Source organism: Catharus ustulatus, chromosome 8 (genome assembly GCF_009819885.2).
Source record: "Catharus ustulatus isolate bCatUst1 chromosome 8, bCatUst1.pri.v2, whole genome shotgun sequence".
In the NCBI taxonomy this organism is placed as follows: domain Eukaryota; kingdom Metazoa; phylum Chordata; class Aves; order Passeriformes; family Turdidae; genus Catharus; species Catharus ustulatus.
Window position 1 is genome coordinate 11,936,292 of NC_046228.1, and position 13,937 is coordinate 11,950,228.

General features: G+C 41.4%; 1 protein-coding gene across 1 annotated transcript in view; it reads left to right on the forward strand.

Annotated features, from left to right (window-relative positions):
* The window catches only part of STN1 (STN1 subunit of CST complex), a 45,036-nt gene extending 33,487 nt beyond the window's left edge, over positions 1–11,549 (forward strand). The window contains exons 8-10 of the mRNA XM_033066634.2: positions 2,654–2,776; positions 3,316–3,388; positions 7,298–11,549. Of these exons, the coding sequence (XP_032922525.1) occupies positions 2,654–2,776; positions 3,316–3,388; positions 7,298–7,455 (354 nt within the window). The 3' untranslated portion in view covers positions 7,456–11,549. The remainder of the gene's footprint in view (positions 1–2,653; positions 2,777–3,315; positions 3,389–7,297) is intronic.
* Positions 11,550–13,937: the final 2,388 nt, after the last annotated feature.

The window sequence follows — 13,937 nt, forward strand, 5'->3', positions numbered from 1 at the left end:
ACCCTGAAATGAATGCATGCCCAAGGGGGGCACTTTGCAAAAAGAGATGTGAACATTGTGAGAGGTATTTGGGAGAAGTACTGTTGACTTGTGAATTTGCAGGATGAGATGCTGGAGTTACTTTGGGTGGACCAAAAGAGCAGACTAAGCAATTTTAGACTGTGTTGACAAAGAAACTTAATTGCTGTTTTACCCAGAGGAATGGAGAGGAGGAAGCATGCTCTAGAGCACACTAGGAGAAAACCCCAAATTTTTCCTGTCATTTTATGGTACTATTAAACACCAATGAAGTATAATATTTTTGTATTAATATATAATATGGTATTATTAAAGTGGGCAGGAGCCCTAATTTGTTTTTCAGAAACAGTCCTTCTGCCATGAAGCCCTGTTCTGTGGATTCTGCAGCACATATGAGAGAGTGCTGATATGTAGCAGCTGCTTGCTTATAATAAGGCCTCGCTGCTTTCACTCTGTCAATGCCTTGACTTGCATTCTTAGTGATTCTGTTTCAGTATCCATCCAGGCTGAGCTGTGTGTCAGTTCACACAGAGCCTGTTTTTAATTATCTTCCATTTTCTGTCAGGATTTCAGTGGTAAGCCAAACTGTATAATTATTGTGCTTCTTTGGAAATATTTTTATCTTTTTTTCTCCCCAAATGTTTGCTATCACATTAAAAATTGATCAGAGTCTTGAGTTTGTTGCTTTGCTAGCAATTTCTTACATTCTTGAGGATTTATTACTGCATTTGAGTGAGAGGCAGCCTCTTCATTTTACATATGGCTATGAGAATGTGCTTTCTGTGGGCAAATATTCGCTTTTCACTTAATCCTTCCTGCTGCATTTTATGCTTGTTTCTTCAGTTCATCAGAAACAGCACAATGAAGAGAAGTCCCATAGTGGTATTAATGCTGTGGCTGGAATGGTGTCCAGATGTATGGCCAAGTTTGTAATTAGAAGTAGAGTCTGTTGTTATCCAGATTGATGGCTATGGTGGACAGGAGGACAGACAAGGTTCAGGCTCTGGATCCTTCAGTCTGAAGCAGAGAAAACTGAACTAAGAGCCATTTTTCTGTGTTAATTATCTTGAAGTATTCAGCAGTTATTTTTACTGGTGATTTGAGAGGAAAAAGAGAGTTAGCTGTTGTGGGATGTGATTATGGCTTGTTGAAATCCTGAGGGTTATCTGGAGGAACAGGAGGGAGAAACTCGTGGTGCATGCTAACACCAATATCCCTTTTGGATCCTCAAACTACTCCCAGCTTCCAGGCTGTTGCAATGTCATTTGAGAACTGCAAATGGATTAAATTAATGTTTTAGGAAAAATGTTCTTCCTTTGCTCCTGTGGTGTCCATTTTGCATATTCATGTGCATTCTTTCTCGTTCATGGTGATTGCCTGCTTCACTCCCAAGGCTTCTGAGCTGCTTCTGGTGAGTGAAGTAGGATATGTGAAGTCTGATATTTTTGTTCAGAACAGAGTGGGAGCATTTATGGTGTTAGTTGAGGAAATGGCTTGGCAAATCTTGCTCTTATTGCTCTGGTGTGGTTCTAGTTATCCCATGGTGATTTGTGGGAAGCAGTTTAGCTCCCTTCTCAAAGAAAACCACAGGGAGCACAGTATGCTTCCAACAGTTCCCAGCAATTGGGGAACTGAAGCAGTTTGTGTAGATAAATGGGAGGTTGAAGGACACAGTAGGACAGACAGAGATGGAGAAGAGTAAATCATAGTTTTGCTCTTATCTACCCATACTTTCCCTTCTCCAAGACTAATTATTTCCTTCTACTTCCCTAGCTGTCATTCTACTCTCCTAGCTCTGCTCTACTTCCAAACAAACTCTGTTTTTCCGTGTGTTTTCCCCTCCCCTTCCTTCCTTCTACTCTGTTAGATGTGTCCCAAACACGGAACCCTGTGTTCTAAATAACCTCAGTTGTGGACTTACAGGCACATAGTTCTCATTTCACAAGAAACTAATTTCCCATCTACCCTCAAAACTGAACCCTTTATTTCCTTATTTCGTATACAGGTCTTAATTTCTTGCATGCTCTTTTATCCTTTTACTTCATCTGGCTGTGGAGAAGCTCTTGAGAGCATGACCAGAATATTGGTAAAAATTTGGAAACAAAGAGGGCAAAGGGGGCAAGAAACAAATACTGGTTTTGTCAGTTTTCTCCTCTCCTTGAAATCAGGAGATGGGAATCCAGTCCTCCGCACTTGGGTTCCTCTTGAACATCACCATTCAAAATACTGGTTTTCATATCTTCATACCCTTATTACCAGGAAAACTCTGAAAGTGAACAAAGCTTGATTAACAAAAAAGTCAAATTATCTGCAAGCATCACAAGTATATTCAAAGAAAGAGTTCTCAGTATCAAATAGCTGCAAATCACAAAAAAGGCAGTTTAGAGACTGTGGTTCCTTAAGAATGGTACAAGCTTCTGGTGTTTGGGTTTTGTTTAAAGCTCAGAGACACTGGTTATTTCATACATAGCAGATATGATTTGTGAATTTCTAAATTAAGAAGAATGTGTAACAAAATTCATGTTAAAGAGGACCTGAAGTCATCTTCTTCTTGAAAGCATCTGGAGCTTTTGCTGTTATCTTTAGTTGAGCTGAGATTTCTCACCATCTGCTTCATTCCTTTCTTCCCATCCAGGTGAAGTCAGAAAGTAACGCCAGTTCCAAAAGGATTCACAGTGTTTTTAAGGAAGCAATAAAGATGCTACAAGAAAAAGGAGTGGTTTTCCAGAAACCTAGAAGTTCCAAGGACTTATACTATGTAAGGGACTGAACTGTGGTTGTGAACAAGTTCAGTGATATGACTTTTATAATCAGTAAAAACAGTAAAAATATTGTGGAAATAGTAGAAATGTTTCAGAAAGAGAAGCTGGACATCCAGGCACTCTCAGTTTACCCAAAAGTCTTTTCTGCAGCTTACTTCACTGCTGGTTGTATCCCTGTATCACCCACTGAGTTGTTCCAATCTGTCTGTGTTCACTGGGTTTCCCAACTGTTTTGATCCAGCTGAGCTCACTGAAACCTGGGACCTGGGACAGTTCTCCTTATCAAAGCGGGTTCAAGCTTGCTGTTCTGCCGAGTCAGTCACCCTCCTTTGGGTCAAACTTAGTTGTATCATGTACATCACCTAACTCATGGATGCTGCTAATAGTAGTAACAATATTGCCTGATGATTTGTTCATTGTAAGTCTTGGAGGCAGCAGAAAATGCAGAGTGTAATTCTGGCAGTGTTAGTTTAGAATACACCATGGCATTGGATTGTTTTTCAACCACAAGGCCAGTTTCTTCTTTTTTCTTCAGGTGACTGACCATGATAAGGAGCTGTTTAAAGTCACCCTTGATGTGATTAAAGAAGACTGTCGAAAACCCAGGCGTAAGTAGCAGAGTGATCAAGCTCTGACGAGCTGGTGCTGGTATAGTGATGACAATGTCTCCTCCTGCTGCTGGATTGGATATGCTGCTTGTCCTCACCCTTGAACTTGAGCTGTTGCTGGTGTACCTAATCAGTATAGCTAAAAACAGGAGTGCAGCAGCAGCTTCCTGTGGGCATGGAGAGAGAAAGAGCAGGTGTGCCCAGCAGGAAGCAAACCTCTCTCATCTGAAATAATCAGCCATTATCTTAGATCTGTATCTTTTGAGAATACCTGGATTTTGGGAGGAACCAAATGTAATAAAGTCAGGTCACCACCTAGAAGGTGTTGTTTTGCACTCTGGAGAAGCAGCAAATCTTGCTGGTTCAGTTTCTACAGGGGAGTTGACACAAAAGTAACCGTGCAGAAAGGTGAAATCCCCGCCTCCTTTAAGTCAACAATAAAACTTGCTTAAGTCAGTCAGATATTGTCTGAAGATTTTAAGCTCAGGTAGAGCTCAGGTGGTTTTGCTTTGTCGTTAAGGATTTCAGTAGAACAAAGTCTATTTCTTTTCAGATAAGGTGCCTCAGGTGGCTTAGGAGTTATCGCTGTCCCTCAAACTATTGTGTCTTATTGCCAGATTGATAACCTATGCTTGACTTGAATGTGTGCTAATTACACAGGTTAATTGCTAGAGAGTGTCTTTCAGTTCATGGGATAGAATGTGTCAGCAGGGATCACTTGCTGCCTGAGTGCAGCTATTTGTGGGATAGAATGTGCTTTAGTACAGAATAAATGACTGACTGGAACATAAGGTATAAAATCTTAAGTTGCTCATGTCCCTATACTATCATAACTACAATAGCACTTGTAGGACCTAGAGCATGATGGTTACCCTGCAGTGAAGAAAAAGGCTAAGTGAGGCAATATCTAGTTTGAGTTTTAACTGTCTCTCTTAAGAAGTGGTAGAATTGTAGACAAGGTCTTGGGAGAAGAGGTTAGTACTGGGCATGCAGGTACTACATGGGCTTGTTTGCCTGAGGGCATTTCAGTGCAACAGATTATTGTAACACATTGTTATTGTCTTTTATCCAATTAACAAATACAAACATCATTTCTCTAAGAGTCAAATCATTCCTTTGCTCATTTTATACATCAGCAAGTTCTCCTGGTAGCCTGCTTTTCTTTATATAACTGTGCCACTGTCAAGGCCAGAACCTTTATACAGCTGACAGAGGCACTGTGTGACCACCTCCTGTTCCCTTCTTGTGCGTTGTCACACTGGTAAAGTACTCTGTGATCCATGAGAAGTTGGGAAGTTCTTTTGGTCAGGAAAGACAACAGCAGAGAGTAATTTGTAGATCAGTCACAGAAAAGACTTTGAATAGTCCCGAGTCCTCAAAGCCATGTTTTCCATAATAAGCAGTTTAAAATTAGCAACTGTTTTCCAAACCCTCTTGTTCTCCTTGAAGCTTTCCCCCTGCTGAGTTTCCCGCTGCAAAGAGGGCAACTTCCAGGTCAATGTCCCTTTGCTGGTTTCCAGAAGGGCCGTTTCAATGTCCTGGTCACTGGCAGTAGAAGCAAAGCCAAGAAGCTTCGATGGAAAGCAGCAGGGCAGGCGGGTGTTTGTGGATGATGCAAGAGCGTGGAGCTCGGTGCGGCTGCCGGTCCCCCTCTGCTGGCGGGAGCGCGCTCCCAGCGCCCGCCCGGCTCCCAGGGACAAAACAAGGACATGGCATGCACCTCTAGGGCCTCTGCTTGTTTGTTGCAAGAAATTCCTGCCCGTTTTCCTTCAAGCGTAATAGTAATCTTCCATGACAAGAAGGATGATTTATGATAAATCAAACTCTTCTCTCCAATGAGTTACTTCTCTGCCAGTTTTCCAGGCAACGCCTTGCCCCATTGCTGTAGTTGTGACACATTCCTGGGCCCAACCCAGCTGTCTGAAACTGTTGTACAAATTTAAAAAAAAAAATCTTGTGTGCCTACTCAGAGCTGCACAAGCCCTGATCTGTAATGTGCCTATATAACAATCCTAGACCTTGGCTCCACTTATAATTCCTGATCTTAAATGCACTCATGAGAGACCACTGTGGGTCCATCTAGAAACTTAATATAGCCAGATAGCACATTTTGACTCCAGACTGAACTGCAAAATGGATTTGGGTTTTGGTTTGTTTGTTTCTTTGTTTCATAAATTTACTCTTTTTCTCTGTTTTTTAAATTTTAGGCTTAGATCAGGCTAATGGGAGAGAGGACAAAAACCAGAACCACTTGGAAGTTAAATTTAATATGTCAGAATGTCCTCTGTATGAGACATCTGCAGTGGGCAAATGGTAGTTGTTCTGTAGCTCTGTCCTCTCTGATTTTGGTTGTCAGGCAGGACATTTAATCAGCCTGGCTTCCCTCAGGTACTGGACAAAAGCAAGAACCCAGGATGTCAGTAAAAGAGGGACAGGAGTGTTTTGGGGTTATTTCATCATTGTACACACATGCAGCTACTCCAAAGTGCCATTTTCTACCAGCATCTAGGGGAAAAGTACACGTTGTACTGTTAGGTAACGCTTGAGTCATTAATTTAACCACTGACATTTAAGTTACTCTAGATCAGGGATGGGCAATTCAGCCTTTTGTGACAAACCTCTGACAAATGCAAAGTGCAGCTACCGATTTTGTTTGCAACAACAGTCACTATGACCAGGTAGAGCCATTGTTCTGTTCTCTGCAGTTATCTCTCCCAGGGTAGTGGACACATTTTTGGCTATTGGTTACAAAGGTCTTTTTTTCATGCTGGATTAATGTATTCCAGGAAGTATTTCTGTCTGATTCACAGCCTAATCAGAATTAGGCTGAACTGTTTATTTACCACTATCTACCAGTGACTTTTCTCACAAGGTTCTAAGGCAGCTCTGGAGCTCAGCAGATTCTAGAGTAGAGAATCAATTTAAAAAACATAAAACGACAAAATATAGGGCCCTCCCTGGCCCATGGCAGTTTCTCAATACCCTTATCAAACTTGGCTTGCATCATGTGAGCTGAGGAGAAGGAAAATAATTTGTGCTGATATATCTGATTTATGTCTGTTTTCCATTGTCAGCTGCTGCAGAGAAATATGTCATGGACTTCAGCACCTGGGAGACTGGGAGCTTGCAGCACTGATGATTAGCGGGTTATAGGCTGTGTTGGAGGAAATGATGACTGGGACAGCTTCAAACAATGCTCCACCTGGCACAGAATAGATGTGTGCAGCCGTGAAGGACCTCTGTGCTTGCCCCTAGCAAAGGGGGTTATTTTAAACTTCTGTTGTCTTGTACGTTGCAGGGCCAATTCCACTTAAAAGGAGATAAAATCTGATAGTGATGGCTCTGTAACTTTCTGCTCCCGTAATTGTCTGAGTGGTCTGCAGGGTGGGGATGGGATAGCATTGCGAGGTGAATGCAGTTGCAGTGCAGCAATTTTTCCACAAGATGCCAGCATTGGGCCAGCAGTTACAGGCCCTGGCCACGCACCTCCCTGCTGTGCTGTGAGAGTTGAGAAGTTGGGTCTCAGTAAAATGGCTTTCATTTGGTTCTTTCTGAAGTTGCAAAAGCTGGATGGTCTGCACAGATGGACAGTGGAGGCATCCTTACATTATTAAACTCCTCATCAAGTTGTACTGAGCCTTGTATGTTAAGAATTGGCAACACAGTTCTTTCACTCTCATTACTACTGTTACAGCCCTGACACTTCCCAGAAATGTCACAGGGAACAGTTGATAATTGGAGAACTGTAGGCATAGACAGGATCTCTTTCTTCTGAATATATACATGACTGTTTCAGTATCTAGAGCTCTAGATCAATCTTTTTCATGATTGATCTATATTATCATAGTTCAAAAATGACAGATTGAAATATTTCTTCCATGCCTGGCTGCATATTCCTTTTTTCTGCAGATGCTGAAAAAGGCTGCCATTTCCTTCATATCCTGAGCTGTGTTCGGCAGAGCTACAACCCCTCTCTGGCTGAAGTGGTGATGCACCGTGTCTTGGAACTGCTGGAGAGTAACAGTGATGTTGTCAGCACTATGGAAGGATATTTTATGGTATTTTAAAGAGCAAAGAGAGGTTGAGATATTGTGAGAAGCTGTCATTAGCTGGTTGATCTAGATAGTGGGTACAAAAAGAGCCTTTTGATTCTCCAAATGCTATTTTTGTCCAGCTTCAGAGAAATTGTTCAAGTACTTTTTTTAATATTCTTGCTGACTTCCTTGCTATTCCTAGTGAAAGTGGTATCAAACTGATTCTGGACATTCTGATCTAGCAGGGCAACTGGAAAAGGAACTGCTCTTGCCTTGCAGTTGGATGAGACATTGATCATCCTCACATCTGCATCCAGTGGGCCTAAAGAACAGTCAGTGCTAAAGATCACTGTTTACAGCAGTGGTCATCTCAGGAATTATTCTTCTGGCTTAAAGACTCATCTTGCAAGCTTTAATATGGCAATAGCTGCAGATCTTTCTTTTTATGTGAACTTTGTAGCACCTAGAGAAAGAACACACAAACAGAAGGGTTTGCTTGTCCTTCCTGGCAGTGCTGCTGCATCTGTGAATATGTGTTCCTCAATCTGGACAGCTTTCCCACTTCTAAAGCAATCCTCACCATTCTCTGTAAACTAATATTCAGGAATGGGGTCCTGCATCCCTTCCCCATCCTACAACCTTGCCCACTGGTTGTCAAGCATGTCTGCATTCCTCTGCATTCCCATCTGTGCTAATGATGCTCATTGTGGTTTCTCTTCAGACCAGAATTCTCAAAATCAGCTACTGTTTTGCTGTTTCAGTTGCTTCCTACATGACAAATGGTAAAACAAATTAGATGCTTTGGAAAAGAAAATACAGAAGCCATTGAGACTCACTGTAATTTCCTCTGCCTGTTGCTTTCTGTGTCTTTTATTCTTTGTCACTTTTGTGGTAAAATACTGCCCATATCTTTGCTTGCAGAAGAACACAAGGCATAAATGAAACAACATTGGCCTAAAGAAGGTCACCATGCAAGATATTTGATCTGGAATAATTATAACTCTGTTATGTGCAACAGTTAAAAAGCAAAGTTGTTCAATATTTGTCCTTAGAGAGGGCTTACTGCTGCAGGGGCTTGTCTGTTTAATTAATCTGTTTCATTTATGGTGTGGAGGTGAGACCTTTAACTTGAAAAGAGTACAAAAGGTTGAATTTATCCTTCTTTCCTCTGCACCTTCCCTGTAACAGTTGCAATAGCAGACTCCCAGGAGGCAGCTGTAGTGGTAAAGCCCTATAAGGATTGACATAGCAGGGAAAAATAAACCATATGCATGAAGAAAGCCAGTGAGTAGCCCCATGTGTGCCAGCTCTCTGGTTTGTTATATTATCTGCCTCACTCCAAGCCCTGGCTGCAGTGAGATATAGGCTAAGAGAAAAGCATGACAAAATATTTGGCATTTGCATTTAGAGGCCCGTGGAAAACTCTGGCCTTAAAGAGATGGTAAGTTTGTTCGTAGTAGAGAACTATGTATGAATTATTCATTTGCAGGACTCAGTAGTTGGTTTCCTCACGGATTTCCCTACTCTTCACATTGCTGCTCTGCTGTGAGTCAGTATCTTCTAGTCAGATCTTAATACGGGCCCTGAATAGGTGCTGAAGGGATGTACCTGTGCAGAAAGAAATAGAAGAGGATTAAGGAAGAATTGTAGAGTGTTTGTTCCCCACTTCCTCCCCACACCCTGAATATCTGTAAATCAGGGAAAGAAGGCAGATTCTGATTGAAGGGGTACTGAGGGAAATTGAAACTTTAATTTATGCTTATGAGAAGATCTGGTTGGCCACTGGGGAGGTTTGCTTTTTAAATTCCTGCTCTGATTGTTGATCAGTTTGAAGTGATGCTTAAAAACAAGGCTATCTATGGAAGAAGTAGCTTGGAATAATGATTCCTAAATTCAAATTCACTTCAGGAATTGCCCACAATCTAGCAGTACATATGCTTAAGTTGCTATTTTGGCATGATTTTGAGGATATTTTAAAGGAAAGTATGAGGTGTTTCAGACCATTTGGAAGAGCGTGGCATCTAATTTAAAAGACTGTCTTGGCCATTTTCTTGAAATGTTCTGTATTAGCAGAAGCTTATTTTGCTGGGAAAGGGTTAAAGGAACAGTACTAGCTCAGTGGGAAAGGTGATCTCCTCTCTTAAGTTAGAAGAAAGACCCTGGTTCTCCTGAGGATGACAGCTGAGTGTGTGGGCTGGATGACTTTGGGGAGAAAAAGAGGGTTTGGAGATCATGTTGCTCTTTAGGATCTCTTTAAAATAAATTCATACCAAAATAGGATTACATCTTCAGGCTTTGCAGTTTGTATAGTTACACGTGCAAATTCTGCTGCCTCCAACTCTGAGGCTCCACTTACTGTGTTTTAGATGTGTTTCTTTATGTCAAGTTTGTCTAAAATCCCTGCCCATTGATTTTCTATGCTTGGAGGTAGAAAGGGCAGATAGTTGTATCTGCATCAGTCCTGCTTCTGTTGCTGTTAAAAAGCAATGAACAACTGCAAAGCCTTGGAGATGAGGTGGAAGGAACTTACCTCAGGAAACATGGGTAAATTATTCTGGAAAGAACCTGTCCCTGGAAGTTGACCCTTGCTGGGAGTGCTCAACTCTTGTGATAGAGAGTGTGTTCTGATGGTGTTTGTTCCCCAAGAACAGGAAAAAGGGATTTTTCTCAGATGAGTTGTCTCAGGGAAGTAAGATGAATAAACACAAGGGAGCCTATAGTTTTTACAAGAGTAAAAGGTTAAGCTAAAGTTAATGGAGCAGCCTAGATTTAAGCTACACAGATTCTGACTATCTGTACAGAATAGTTGTGTCTTAAGCTTGCCTGCTTTCTTTTTTCCATAGTAGCCCCCTAGCCCAGGTTAGCACTTGCTCTGGTTGAGAGCATTCCCTCTTGCACCTACAGGGAATACAACATGCATATGCCTGCACAGCAGTACCTTGAGGAGCTGTGGGAGCACAGAGCTCACTGTGGGCTGATTTACCCATTCACTCAGTATCTCTACAGTGTGCTTCTGTGACAGCAGTCTAGACATACCCATGTTGGTATAAGTCACCTTTATGTAAGTCAAACTACACACACTAGGGCTTTTACTGCAAACAAACTGTCTCTCTGTTTAAAGATCATATCCTTAACCAACAGAGTCATATCATGCGTGCTGTTAAAATTCTTAGACCACACCTACGAAATATTGTGCAGAGCATTCGCTGAAAGCAGGCTTTCTTGTTTTGTTTAATTTGAAAACTCGTTAGGCAACACAATTATTACTGGTTTATTAAAGGACTTAGAAGGTGGCATTTAATGTAAAACTGACAAGTGAGAATTCATGTTGTAGAACTGCTTCATGGCCAGTTCCAGTTGCCATAGCAACAGTTACAGCAATAAAAGGTAGGTAAGGAAAACAGAATTTTTAAAAGCAGTCGGCATTTTTATGTTACCTTCAAAAGGTAAGTTTCCATAGAAATGCAGCATCTGAGAACAAAATTACCTAAGAATCCCAATTTTGTATTCTTGTGAAATGTGCTGTGATTGCTTTTCTAGTGAGGAAACAAAGGAACAGCTTTACCTTCAGTCTCTGCCCTCTGCTTACATGAGAGAAGAGATGAGGTTGCTTCATACTTCAGTATTCCCCCTTTTCTAAATTGTGTATAATTCAACTCCCTGTGTAGGGCATAAGCCTCCATTTTTTTGTAATCCTAGTCATTAAAAGCTCTATGGAAGCTATTAGAGAAAAACTCTGTGGCTGTGTGGGAGAGAGTGAATGGATAGATGCTGGAGTGGGACTTACCAAAAAGCTGCTTTTCTGTTAGTACTGATAGCTTTATATTTTTCTGCCTCTGTTTCCATGCATATTTCTTTGTTTGTCTTGCTATCTTTCTCTCCAAGGCCTATGAGACAATGATGGTCTCCCTGTTTTTATTTGTATCATATTTTTCCTGGAATCCTATTTCCTCTTACGGCTTGTTAGATGACTTCATAAAAATAGAAATACAGATAAATGAGTTCTGAGTATTCTGTTCTGAAATCTTTGGATTTGAATACATGCCACGAGGGCATGTATTTTACACAACCTGCCTGGGAAATGAAGCTTTACTTTCAAATTAATAAATTACAAAGTTGAATATTGACTACATGACTATGAGCTGTTACTGTTTTGCATCTGTGTATACTTGTGTATTCCAGTGATGAACACCATAAATAGGAGTCGCTAATTCATTATTCAAAGTGGGAATTCATCAATAAGCAGCCAGTGAGGCATTGAGCCACACAGAGAATTACAAGACAAAGTACTGGAAATCTGTTTGTCAAAGAAATGCAGTTTGGTTTACTTTGAGAGTAAGCTGATCCTGTGGGGAAAAGATATGCCTAGCAAAGATTTGTATCTTTATACTTACCTCTAAATGGGAAGGGAGCAAGTTCAGATCCCATGGGCACCCTGAATTTTGAAACTTCCTGTCAGTGCAGTGCTATGTTCTTTATTGCTGTCTTTCAGCAGTCTCCAGTCCTCCTGCCCCAACCCTCCAGGCGAGAGCAAAAAAAAGTTCAGCTACAAAGATAAAAGAATAGTTACAATAATTGGTTACCATCCTCCAGGAGTCCCATCATTACAGCAACATTTTTGTGGATCCTTGTGGGCAGCAGGGAAATGCTGAGCCAAGGATCTTGAGTTTCATTCCCAGCAATGTACCCTGCCAGGCACAGAGACTTCCCCCCTAATTTCTTTCATCTATTCCTGAACTCCGCTCTCCCCTCTGACTCGTTTCTTGGGCCCTTCATTTCATTCACAGTCACAGATCCTGTCAAAATCCCTTCATCTATTTTCTTCCCTTTATCTTTCCTAACTCAAATATCCTTGTCAACATCTGGCAATTGAAGCTTTCAGAATAATCCCCTTGCCTAACTGACCTGACACTGTTCACAGCCTGTTCTGATTCCAGCAGGCTGTCCTTTGCTCCTTGTCTAGGCACTAGAAGTTTGCAGCAGGAAAGAGCTGCAATTTCAAAAAAACAATGCTCTTTCCATCCCACCCTCCTGAAGATTCAGTAGCACTCTAAATATTCTAGTGGTAGTTTTTTTGCAGGTATCCAAGTACAAAAAGAAATATAACTAAAAAATAAAGGAGTCATGTCTTGCCCAAACCTGAACAAGCAGAAGTCACGCCCCTGTTAGAAGCTGTCTGCCTCTCCCTGGCACTTTCATGTCCTTGCAGATCTCATTGCAGACATGATCTGTAAAGTTGATGTGGACTTCTAGCTTGTGTCTCCTAGTTACTGTGTCTCTCTTTAGCCTGTTTAAAGTGTGACTCTATTCTGATGAGATTATACTGTGTGTCTGGGTATTTGTCAACCTCTGTCCCACCACCCCAAGTGACTCTGGCTAGTCAAGAGGTGTGATGGACCCTAAACTCTTATGGTCTGGCACATCTTTAGGAAATGGATGCACTGATAGAAGAGGGATGCCCAAATCAGTGCGTCCATCGAAGGGAAGGAAGAAAGACAACACCAGAGAAACCACACATGGGATAATCCCAAATAACCTGTTCCTGTAACTTGTGCTGCCACAAGAAGTACTTGTTCTGCAAGTGCTCTTTTAAGAAATAATTGGACAGTTTTTGCAGAAGTTTCCTCACAGAGATTGCCCTAAGACAGCCATGATGGCAAACTGCAAATCCATTAAAATCTGGTAAAGCTCCATTGGGGTACAAAGTTGAGCAACTGATGGCTAATGATGACACTAGCTTATTTCCACTAATATCTTTTAATGTGCAATGGAGGCTATATTAATCTAGTCACAGCAATTTACAAGTTTAAACCAGCCCAGATTAATGAGATTGTCTGAGAATAACACAGCCAGGAATTTGCCAGTGAAAGAAATAACCTAAAGGAACGATTTTCAGTAAGTGTTAACTAGTGAACACTGCAGTGCCAATTAACCTGGCACAACATGTCCTACAGCTCTTGTTTTAGCTTGCTTTTTTGTTATTCACTGCAAGATGCCACAGTCTCTCTACCAGCTAGAACAGGAGTTGAGTTCTCTGCCACCTTCACATCGCTCTGCTGGAAACAAATAGCAAATGTATGTCACTGCATAGCAGCCAACACGATTAAATGCAATATGTGCCAAGTCTGTTATTGGCCTGGAAAGTTCATGGTTCCTCCCAGAAATGGAGACTTCAGCCAAATATTACAGTGATATTTGGAAACAGGAGGGAGTAATCTATACCCTCAAATGTCTTCCCCAACAATGGAGTTCTGCAAGTCCTGCAGGCCTAACAGATTCTAACATGTGCTCGTCTTGGCAAGGAACAAAGGTGGTAAAATGAAAAGAGTGCTTGGGGCTGGGTTTTTCTCTTGTTGACAATACTGGTCATTTGCTTTGAGAGTGTAGGGGCTGTCCTTGTGTTCATGTAAAACTTCTTTGCCGTATTGTCCACAAAAAAGCCTCTGAGCTGTAACAAGCCAGCTGATGTTCTGAGCTACTGCCTACACTGTTGACTAATCTCTCTCATTGTTTTC